General features: G+C 34.6%; 1 protein-coding gene across 1 annotated transcript in view; it reads right to left on the bottom strand.

Annotated features, from left to right (window-relative positions):
* Nucleotides 1–12,434, bottom strand: part of CACUL1 (CDK2-associated, cullin domain 1) — a 109,836-nt gene that overhangs the window by 42,416 nt on the left and 54,986 nt on the right. Inside the window, exons 3-5 of the mRNA XM_012642387.1 lie at nucleotides 7,558–7,564; nucleotides 2,497–2,592; nucleotides 1,091–1,094 (exon numbers count right to left, since the gene is read on the bottom strand). Coding sequence (XP_012497841.1) covers nucleotides 1,091–1,094; nucleotides 2,497–2,592; nucleotides 7,558–7,564 — 107 coding nt within the window. The remainder of the gene's footprint in view (nucleotides 1–1,090; nucleotides 1,095–2,496; nucleotides 2,593–7,557; nucleotides 7,565–12,434) is intronic.

The following is a 12,434-nucleotide window of genomic DNA, read 5'->3' as shown; positions in this document are numbered from 1 at the left end:
GTTTAAGACAGCATTTTAACATGCCCTTCCTACTCTTTACTAAGTAACCAGAACTCACTAAATAGAAATAGTCTGAAAACTTCAAAAGTACTTAGAACTCTCATTTGACCTCTTTAAATAACAGGGGACATTCAACTTTTTCTCATGTACAATAATGTTAAGTTTCAAAATTCTAAACAAAAATATCTGCCTTTATTTGACCTCTGTGTCTTTTAATAAGAATCTTTTCTGGTAACTTAGGGTCTTAGACACAATTTATTTTCTAGTTTAATGACTGATTTCTTAAAATATTCATATAGACAGACCTATAACAAAGCCACTAATTTTAACTAATAAGTAATATTTTTAAAAATTTCTGTTTCTATGCTTTGTTGGAAATGACATTTTGCCAATTATAGCCCTAACAGGTTAACATTTCAAACTATTTTCTTTAAGTAATATACTTTTCCAACAAAGCAGTACCAAAGTTTGAAGAATTTCTATCTTCTGGACAATAAAAACAATTTACTAACAAAATTTCACAAATAACTAGAAAGCAAATTCAGGCTCTTAATCTATAAGAAAAGTATCTCTGCCCTCACAAGTGTGAGAAAAGGAAAACAAGCTTTACTTTACAACCTAAGATCCCTTATTTGAATTTTGCTAGCTGGAAGGGTAAGTTTGAAGTTCATTTATTCTTAAATGATAGACTTCTTAAAAACTCCAAGATCCTACTAAAAAGTTTAAGAAAGTAACAACAGCACTACAGAAAAGTATAAATCACTTTCCTATCTTGTTTAATCTAATTTTTTACAAATTAGCTATTCATGTTTTGACTCAAAATCCAAGTCATGATAAGTTAGACGTTTTTTTATCACTAATGCACCTAGCCAACATGCTTACTGGTAAATGCCACTAAAATGGTAAACATGGAAGTTTGAAACCTATTTACTCTCCCTTAATGCCCTTATCCACAAATAGGCCCTGTCTTTCAGCTCCACTTCCATTCACAGTCTCCATTGAAAACTTTAAAACAGCAAGAATAAGGAGTTTGCTAGAATGGAAATAAAATATTTCCTCTATAAGTACAAGATACTTAGACCTAACATACATTCCTGGCGAATAAACCATGAGAGGATTTTCACCAAAATGATACAATGGTGGCTACCTCCCAGGCTTCCTGACCCTTTCCAAGAAGTTAATTTTGCTGACTCAGATGAACTTATTTCTAATCATCAATACTATTTTTCACTAGTTTCATGATTCATAAAGGAGTTCTGGCATTTAAACAAAAAGAAAAGCCTCATTATCAATTTCTTCTAAGATAAGTCTTGGTAAAAGACAAGGCAAAAACCAGTTTCTTCTGCTTTTTTTTTTTTGAGACAGTTTCGCTCTGTAGAGTGCAGTGGCATCATCATAGCACACTGCAACCTCAAACTCCTGGGCTCAAGTGATCCTCTTGCCTCAGCTTCCCAAGTAGCTAGAACTACAGGTACCCACCACCACGCCTAGCTAATTTTTTTCTATTTTTGGTGGAGACGGGGTCTCACTCTTGCTCAGGCTGGTCTCCAATTCCTGACCTCAAGTGATCCTCCCACCTTGGCCTCCCAGAGTGCTAGGATTACAGGAGTGAACCACTGTGCCTGGCCTCTCCTATGTTATTTTAACTAGAAAACTCTTATTAACTTTTAAAATTGTTGTCAGTATCCAAGGAATAAATAAGTGTAAATGAAAATCATGAAGTACTACAAGAACTTTTGGAGAGTGCCTTCTAAATTAAAGGTGGAGGTAAATTTTTTTTGTAAGTAAAGTGCATTTTATGGTGATTAAGTCATCTTTAAGATAGGTATCCACATATAGTAATCTATATGATATAGAATGTAGGATCCACCTAAACATCCTATTCCCTAATCTAATAAGGAAGAATTAGGGTAATGGTTTCTAATGGCCCCTCTGTTCAACAGGCGCTAATAACATTAAGATTCTATGATTTTGTATATTTAAAATCAGGAGAAAGCAAATCAACAAAGTCATAGTCTACAAATTATAACATAACTGTCCAAATATAACAGATCATCAGGATAAAAGAAATACTTTATTGTTCTGTTTTTTATGGAATGACTTACCTGGCATTTATCATTCGTCATATTTTAGATACATATCTTAACTCTCTACTTTCTGAGGACAAAAAAATCTTATATATCTTCATTTTCCCAGGACCAAGCACGGTGCCTTCACGTGGCACAAATAAAATAAATGTTCACTGGGTAATTGCTTATCATTAATTCTTACCTCTCTATTCAGCAATTGTTACTTATGTAATATTAAGAAAAAGGAAAAATAACTAAATAATTCTTCTATGTCAACAACTATCAAACATTACTGAAATAACTTAATTTCCATTTCTAACACAAAATATAGTAAAAGAAAAATAGAACATGCTTAATTCTCTGCATCTATACGTGTTCAGACCAATACACCTAGGTATTTGGAAAGGAGGCAACGGCTCTAACTTACCATATATATGAAAAGAGGCACAATGCTCTGCAATGCTCCCATATATTGTCCAAGAGCTATATTAAATCTTTCAATATAGAGATCTGGAGGGCTGGCCTATGAGAAAGACATAAATGTGATCATTCTGGGAAACCAGGAAAAAGACCTTCCATCACAATCTGAAATGAAAATAGACTTAGAAGGAATTCAAAATTCATACCGAGATTCACAATAAAGAAAAGGAAGGTGCTATACTCCAAAGTTTAGTTAAGACTTCTTTGTTCCAAAATCTGCTATGTAAAACTCAGGTTTTACTTAGCCATCCTTAAAAACTGTGTAACCATAACACATTAATTAAAAGGCTTACTCTCTTAATGAGTAAAAAGGTGTATTCAAAATTAAGATGAACAGTATGACTTTTTAAATTATCACTGAAATATGTAGACCTTTTCTATGGAAACTAAACTATATTTCAGCCTGGAATGAGGTGGGGGAAGGAGAAATTCAAGGAAGTGGTATTACCTTAATATACTAATAAGTATATTAATAGTATACTTAATTAATAGGCTAATGAATTTTTATAATTACCTTAGGCACACTAATATTCTGAGTTCTATGCTGACTTGGTTGTAAACAGCTTCTGTAGCTAATCAATTATAAATACTATTAGCTAGAAAGCATGGACTCAAATGATCCATATACATCTGCAACTCTGGAGAGTAGTAAAAATATAATACATGCCTTGCATTAACTCATTGTTACAAAATACCAAATCATAAAGTCGAATGAGAGCACTTCCAACTTCATTTTGTGTTATGGACTGAATTCATATGTCCCTCCAAAATTCATATGTTGAAGCCCTAACCCCCAGGGCTGCTCTATTTGGAGCAGGGAAGGAATTAAGGCCACATGAAGTCACAAAGGTGGGGCTCTGATCCTATAGGATTAGTGTCCTTACAAGAAGAGACACCGGAGTGCACGAGCTCTCTCACCCACTGCCCCACGTGGCTCAAAGAAAAGGACATGTGAGGACTGCAGTGAGAAGGCAGCCATCTACAAGCCAGAAAGACAGCCCTCGCCAGGAACTGGATCAGCCAGCACCTTGATCTTGGACTTCTCAGCACCCAGAACCGTGGGAAAGAAATTTCTTTGTTTAAGTCACCCAGTCAGTGGTACAGTTGACCCTTAAACACAAGGATTAGGGGAACCAACCCCACCCCCCACAGTTGAAAATTCGTGTATAACTTTTCATTTCCCAAAACTTAACTACTTCCAGCCTACTACTGACAGGAAGCCTTACCGAAAACATAAACAGTCAATTAACATATTTTGTATATGTATTATGTACTATATTCTTACAATAAAGCTAGAGAAAAGAAAATGTTACTAAGAAAAATCATAAAGAAGAGAAAATATATTTACTATTCATTAAGTGGAGTGTATCTCACAAAGGTTTTTATCCTCGTCTTCACATTGAGTAGGCTGAGGAAGAGGAAGAAGAGGAAGGCGCAAGTTGGTGTTGTTGTGTCAGGCGCAGCAGAGGTAGAAGAAAATCCACATGTAAGTGGATCCATGCAATTCAAACCCATGTCGTTCAAGGGTCAACTGCATTTTCTTATGGCAGCCCAAGCTAAGACACTGTATTTTACAAAAGGGCATCCATGTACTACTTCATTTTATTCCCTAAAGCTAAATTAATCAGGTAAACCATTTTAATACTAAAGAACCACCTAAATGGGTCCGTAATTTACCTAAGATTAGAGAGTTAGCAAATGATAGATCCAGGTCTTCCAACTCAATTCATTTCTAGGCCAGGGTGTTGGGGGATGGGCAAGGTACAAAACAATGCAAACAAAATTGATTCTAAACAAGGTCTAATTTGTGGCAGTCTCTATAACTTGACAACCATATCTTACATATAATGTCTTGCTTTCAAACAGATATTAAGAATGCTATACCAAAAGATTCCAAAATATTAAATTTAAACATGTGAAATTATAAAACCATTTCAGCTATTTTAGAAATGTCTAAATGTTCCAATACTATTTTAAAATAAGATTCAACTCATTTTTTTTTCAGTTCTACTTAGAATATGTGTGGAAAACTATCTTTATTTCTCCTAATTCAAGTTCCATTACTGAGTACTTACAGGTTTGGTACATGCTGGATGCTTTATTTACATTTCTTTTTCTTAGTCCTCTTAACTACCTGCAAACTGAATGTTATTTCCATCTTACATATGAGGCAACTGGGCTCAGGAAAAGCCACTTGACTGTGATTCCACAGCTAATAAGCTCAAGAACTAAGACTCAAACTTTGGTCAATCTGAGACCTTCTACCCCTATTTAAATTCCCTTTTTGGCACTCTGAAACCTTTTTTTTTTTTTTTTAAGCTCAAATTTCTCAATTTCAAGTACACTGTCTACCTTTCTTGGTTTCACAGCCTGCTCCTTCCCACATGCAGCCCAGCACAGTACTGACAAAGGAACTACTAGTATTTCTCAAACGAGACCAGTGTGTTAAGGCCTCCTTTGCTGCCCTTTCTACCTGAACATCTCCCTCTATAGCCCCTAATCAGACTCACCCTGGTTAACTTCTCCTAGTCATTCCTCAAGATTTGTGTCACTTCCTCAAAAACTGTCTGAGCTACACGGCCCTTCAATGAGGCACCACTGCACTTGGGCGCTTCTCCCATTGGGTGTTCTCTGCCACTAACTTCTCAAGCCCCAGCAGAGCAAGACGTGTCCTATCTATATACCTCCACCGCTAACCACAGTGCCTAGAACCTAGTAGATATAGATAAATGCATTTTTTTGCAAGGACAGAGTTTTGTTTAAATCTAAAATCCTATTTTATTATTTAACAAGGCTGTATGACATTAGGCAATTCATTTAGCCCTTTAAATTTCAATTTCCACACATCTAAAATAGGAAAAATACTGTGCTACTTCCAAGATGTGCCGAAAATCCAAGAAAATAATGTGTAAGTGCTTTCAAAAATGTTAGGTATTATACATGTATGTGCCACTAAGTAACAGTAAGTAAAACTCCTTTCTGAATTAACTACCCATTTGTCTAGTACTAAAAAAAAAATCCATTAATATTTTTAAAAGTATTCTTTGTTACCAAAGAACCAGGAGGAAATGGTTCAACATTATAGGAAAACTTTAAACTATAACTAATGAACAGAATCACATGTAATATTTTCCTCTAAACTGCTTCGAAGAACTCTGGAAATGATATTTCAGCATTCAAAGATATAATATTTAGAAGAACTATATGAAAAAAGAAAATCTTAAAAGCTATTGCATTAAAATAATTTTCCCTTTTCATAAAAGGACATTTTATCTATCCAACAGTTAAAAGTATGAACATTGATCAAAAGGCGCATTTAATAGTAGACAGAATAAATAAAATTGAATTCCTTAGTTGTTCTTCTTTTCGAGAACTCTCAAAGCCTCAAAGGTTAAGAGTATTAAAACGTACTTTTTGTACTGAATCAAATGTCAGAACACTTACTTAGCCTTTTTACTTCTACATTTCATGTAACACTTATTCAAAACCTTTTAAATGACAGAACTATAAATTATAACAGTCTTCTAAAATAAACCCAATCTCTTTACTAGGAACCTAGAAATCAATGCCATTTTAAAAAATCTAGTAAAACTGTTCCTCCTTAAAAGTTAATTTCAGTGTACTTTGGGCCCCACTGGGGAAAATGCTACCTATTTGATTTATATTATTTCAACATGATGGTATTTGGCTTGGATATTATACGAGATTTTTTGCCCTTAAAATAAGCAAGCTTCACTTTTTCTCAAACAAAACAAGAAAAAGTAAGCTGCCAGAAAAATAATATCCATTACTCCAAACTTGCTCCAACTTTTCATAACAAACCTAGATTCCTTTAATTTTGTAATATTACTGGCTGGGAATGTTTTCTTTCTTTTTTTTTTTTTCCTGATGAGTAATACATTTATCTGGTTTAAAATTCAAATAAGTTGAAATGGGTTTAGATTAAAGAGTTTTACCTTTCATTCCTTCCTCTCTGAACCAATACTTAATTCTTTTATATCCCTCCAGAAGGATTTTATGACTATACAAGAAAATAAATGTCCTATTTACAGTTCTTTTTATACAAATGATAAGGTATAATCACACAGATTTGCACTTTCCCTAACCATGTACCTTGGAGTCGGTTTTATTCTGTGATTCTCAAACATTTTGGTCTCTGGAACCCCTTACATTCTTAAAAATAACTGAAGATTCCAAAAAGCTTTTGTTTATATGTGGGTTATATCTATGACTATTTATCATAATAGAAATTAAAACTGGGTTTTAAAGATATGTATTCATTCTAAAATGACAATAAACTCATTGCATCTTAATATATTTTTACAAAAAATAACTATTTTCCAAAACGAAAAAAAAAATTTAGTAGAGAACTATCATTGTTTTTACATTTTTGTAACTCTCTTTATAGCCAGGCTTAATAGAACAGCTGGATTCTTCTATCTGCTTCTGTATTGAATTGGTTGTAATATATTGTTTTGGTTGAAGTATTAACATATGAAGAAAAGTTAGCCTCACACACATATGTAAATGGAAAACGAAGGCATATTTTAATAGTCTTTTCAGATAATTGTAGATATTCTTCTCTGAAAATTGGTAAGTGGTAGTTTCTTAAAAGGTTAGTTACAATATGAAATCTGAAACTATTAATGGATTTTTTGCACTCTATTACATTAAAACCCATTGGTCTGTCTTCTACTTTGAATGGATCCTTTACACACACATTTTTAACATCACGAATTGGTCATTTGGAAAATATTGATTCATTGAGTTATGTGAATCTTCCCAATGTTGATACGTTTCATTACCCAATATCAAAAAAAAAAAATTTGTTAGTATCACCACCATTTTCAGCATGGTATAAAATCCACTCATGCCCAGGTTTCTGCACTATTACAAAGCAAAAATACACTGCTGCAGATGGAAGTGCAGGAAATCTGCTCGCTCCCAAGGCCCCCCACAGATACAAGACAAAATTTGGTTGCCCCAGGATGGGATGGGGGGAACCCACCTGCACTCTAGACCAGGGATCAACAAACTAAAACCTGCAGACCAAATCTGGTCCACCACCTGTTTTTATAAATAAAGTTTTATGGGAACACAGCAATGTTCATTCACTTACATAATGTCTATGGCTGCAACAGCAGAGTTGAGTATAATAATCGGACAAAGACCACAAGGCCTGTGAAGATATTTACTACTTAACCCTTAAGAGAAAAAGTTTACCAATCCCTGTTCTAGACACTGAGCTGGGGAGGTGCAAAGGCTATCTGCAACTGGGGTGAGGAGAAGGGGGATCGAACACTGAGAAAGCCCCACTCCCAAGGCTCAGGGGCACAGGAACTACCAGGGACCAAACAGACAAATACACCTGACATTACATTTTCATTCCATTCCCATTCTTGATGTGCAGATATTATTTTCCATAGCAGAATAATGTCCAAAAAATAGTAAGTTATATAGAAGGTAAATGATCTTCAGGAGCTATTATGAGCTATAATACACATACTAGACATTCCTAATATAAGTTTTAGGAAATGGTTATCAATTAAAAGCTATGATAAAGAAGTCCAAATGAGTCTAACAAGATAGTAGACGTTTCTCTTTTCACTTAGATCTCTTACCTCTCAAAGTTAACTGCTATTATTACTACTACTACTATACGGAAAATTGTTTTTGATTATTTCTAAAATAAGACTTTTCTCATTTTCCAAATACTATTTCAGCTTGAATAATAAAGTGAAGTCTGGCCTCTGTGATTCCTCTAGCTTATCTACACAACCGTGAGATAATTTGGGTTCTAATCCTAGCTTTTAAACTGATTAGTTAGGTTACATTGAGCAGTTATAAAAAGTTCAAAGATTACTTAATGGAGAAAATATCCAACGAAGCCAGACAGGCCAAGATGACTTCTCACTTTCCTCTGTACCTCATCTCATAACACTTAGTCAACACTACTTATAGCTATTTGCTTATTATTTTTCTTTTTAAGGAAATCTTTTCCCTTATCTTCTCCAACTTAAGTACATAACTCTATCTGAAAACAAAGAGTGTATTTTTAAAAGAATACAATTCATAATTATATTTAATACTCTGTACACTGTGCTAACAAACAAATGCAAATAACTGTCCATTATTTAAGTGATTTTACTTTCCTCATTTTCTGAATTCAAGATGCTGTTTTAACTGTAACAAGTAGATGCTCCTAGTAATATCAGCTGTAAAGCAAGCACATACTTTTTATTAGCTTCTAATAAGTACTTTTACTGGATCTCTATTTGGGGCCCTGATATTATATCAAGCTCTATGAGGGCACAGGAAAAAGCAAACACAGTCCCTGCTTTCAAAGGATAATAGTAAACTTATTAGAATTATAGTCTCAATGACAGCTTATGGAATGACTGAGGGTTAGGGTGTCTCACTGGCAAATTCTCTGAGATAAAAACAACTTTGCTATAACGACTGCTTTAAGTTCTAGTTTAGAGTAAAAAATAGATCTCCAAATAACTCATTCTGAAAAATTTTCAGTAAAATGCACATGTGAGGAGCTATTTACCAGTAAGCAATGATATTTATCTTATTTGAAATCTATGAAGAAAGCGTATCAAGCAATTTTCTTATTATCTAAAATCTTCTTCACTCTAGCAAGGAGTAAATAGTATACTTGGGGGAAGAAAGTTTTCTTGGAACACACTCTTCAGTTCAACAGATATAGAAATTAAAGCCTCTTAAAAATACATAAAATTTCAAATGACCACATACAAGACAACTAGTTGAGTTATGCTGCCACCCACTGGAAAAAAAACAAATAGCAAAGCAATCCTTGCTATGATTTCAAACACCAAGGGACTCTGGCTCACTTTATTGGCAGTTTGGCAGTAAAGGTTTTACATGCAAGCTGGTGTGTGTGGAGTGAATCAAAGTTAAGTACTGTTGAATGATTATGGTTTAGTTTCTATGAATTTCCATTATTGATTGTATTTGGAGTCAAATTATATTTAGCTGAAAACCAACAAATACTTAGCTTAAAAGACATCAAAATTAATTTTATTAAAATAAATGGTTTAAATGTAATTAACTTTCATTTAATTAAAATAGATGACAAATACTCATTTAAACTATTATAAATTCAGCCCTACTGAGAATAAAAATTGCAACATTTTCCCCCTTCCCCCTTTTTTTGTCTTTATGGCCTCTCCTCATCAAGGCCCTGAACCCAGGTTAGCATTACTGGTGCCATTCCTCCCACTTTAACTTTTTGTCCTGGCCTGGGAACCAAATTTGTTTAAACCATGTTTACTAGGGCTAATGTATAGGGTAAGTTCCAAACCACTGACAAAACTGTTGGAAGGAACACTCGTGTTAATGGGTTACTGAGTATAAAGCTACTACATCAAAACGTCAGAGTATTTTTATTTGGTGAAATTGAAAATATACTCTCAATTTGATAAAGTATGTTAATGTAAACAATAAATTTATCAACATCACTTGGGGAGAAAAGGCGTCACAATTATTCCAATGGATTCTGGATTCAGACAGAGACACAAAAAAATCAAAATGGGGAAGTCTCATTTAAGACAGTTTTAAGAGTAAAGGATTATGTATCCATTATAGTAGCACTCCCCACCCCGCCATCCAGTTTCCCTTTCTGAGGTTTCAGTTACCCACAGTTGACTGCAGTCCAAACATATTAAATAGAAATTCCAGAATAAACAATTTGTAAGTTTTAAACTGTGTGTCATTCTGAGTGGCATGATGAAATCTCACACCATCCAGCTCCATCCTGCCTGGGCCATGAATCATCCCTTTGTCCAGCGTACCCACGCTGCTGATGCTACCCGCCCGTTAGTCACTCAGTAGCCATCTATCAGATGGATTGTCCCAGTATCGTGTGCTTATGTTAAAGAAACCCTTATTTTACTTAATAATGGCCCCAAAGTGCAAAAGGGTGATACTGGCAATCTGGATACGCCAAAGAGAAGCCATAAGGCACTTCTTTTAAGTGAAAAGGTAAAAGTTCTCCACTTAATAAGGAAAGAAAAGAAATTATATGCTGAGGTTGCCAGGACCTACAATAAGAAAGAATCTTCTAACTGTGAAATTGTGAGGAAGGAAAAAGAAATCCAAGCTAGTTTTGCTGTGGCACCTCAAACTGCAAAAGTTATAGCCGTAGTGCATGATAAGGACTTAGTTAAGATGAAAAGGTATTAAAGACATGAACAGAAATGTGTTGACGGCAATCAGGTTCATCACTATTTGCGGTTTCCAGTGTCCTCTGGGGGTCATGCAACTATTCCTCCAGCAGATACAGAGGGGCAACTATTGTAAATTCAATTATCCAAATTGTAGTGGGGCAAAACAGAATATGCTAAATGTTGTCAATTTAAATACTTACTGTATCAGTCAAAAAAAAAAAGTAACGGGTACTTGGGTTTCTTTTTGGGGTGACTAAAATGTTCTGAAATTAGTGGTAATGGTTGCAAAACTTTGTGATTATACGAAAATATCACTGAATTGTACATTTTAAAGGGTGAGTGTTAGGGTATGTGAATTATATTTCAATAAAATATGAATTTTAAAAGGATTAAAAATCAGAAAAAATATATAGCAAAGCTTTCTTTCTCGTTCATGTTATATGCCTATCTTGAGGGCCTATTCCATGTTACCCTTACTTGGACCCCAGGGTTAAGTGAGCCTCTACCATCTAGAACATTGTGGCAGGGAAAGGGAACAGGAAAATTGCAGACCCAATCTTAAAGGCTTCAGATCTTTGGGTACACACTTCACCATACACAACTTCGTTTTCACTCACAATTCACGGGCCAAACCAAGTCACCTGACCAAGTCTGATTTAATGGGATAGGGAAGTACAATCCCAGCATGTATCCAGAAGGAAAAGAACTGAAAACGTACGATCAATAGTACTGTGACTAGCACATTTATTTAATGAGTACTTAATTCAAGACTACAATAGCCAAAAGAAACATAGTTTAGTAAATCCGGATCCTTGCCTTGGAAGCTCACAACGTTGCAAAGGAGACATTCTGATTGGTAATTAAATATATATCAAAGTGCTAAACTAAGGATTACAGTAGCAACATAAATAAAGTACTACAGAAGCAAAGAAGAGAACTTGATTAAGCCTGCCAGGAATAGTGAAATTAAAAGCTGAGCAAAACCTAACAGACAAAAAGAAGCCCCCCTTGCAGAAAGGGAGGGAGCAAAGTAGTGGCAAAAGAAATCAAAAGAGAAAAGACACAAAGATGAAAAGACACACACTCTTTAAATTTAAAAAGGAAAATATTGTTGCACTATCTTCCTAAGTTCAGAGTGTGAAAAGCCTTTAAATCCCAGTTAAGGAGTATGATCTTTGCTCTTCAGGTAAATGGAGTCAAGAGGTTAAGAAAAGAGGTGACGTAGTAAGTCTGAGAACAATAAACAAAATGGATTTGGGGAAGATACAGGGCCGTGATACAAACTAGGTATCTTTTTCTATTGTCAAGTACCAACGAGGACTTAAACTAGAGAGGTAGAGAGGATAAATTTGAGACACTTCACAAGGGGGAAAATTAGCAAGACCTAAAACTCATTTTATACCCCTATCCTATCACTCATCAAATTCCAGTATATTAAAAGTATCATTATATCTTTCACCTAAAAGGTGCTAAAGAATAAACACATATTTTAATTGCTCCACACCCTTAGCAGCTAGCATACCGCCTTGCACATGGACACGAAAAGTTTGTTGAATTGAACATTCTAAAACCACTATCATTCTCCTTCCCTACCTCAAGTCCCCTCTAACAAAATCCTAATATTTCTATTGAAACTAAAATGATTTTTAAACTTCTCACCCTACCTCTCTTACAAATATGGAAGTTACTAACT

The sequence above is a fragment of the Propithecus coquereli genome, unplaced genomic scaffold, assembly GCF_000956105.1.
Source record: "Propithecus coquereli isolate 6110/MARCELLA unplaced genomic scaffold, Pcoq_1.0 Scaffold179, whole genome shotgun sequence".
NCBI lineage: Eukaryota > Metazoa > Chordata > Mammalia > Primates > Indriidae > Propithecus > Propithecus coquereli.
This window is presented reverse-complemented; position numbering and strand designations above follow the sequence as displayed.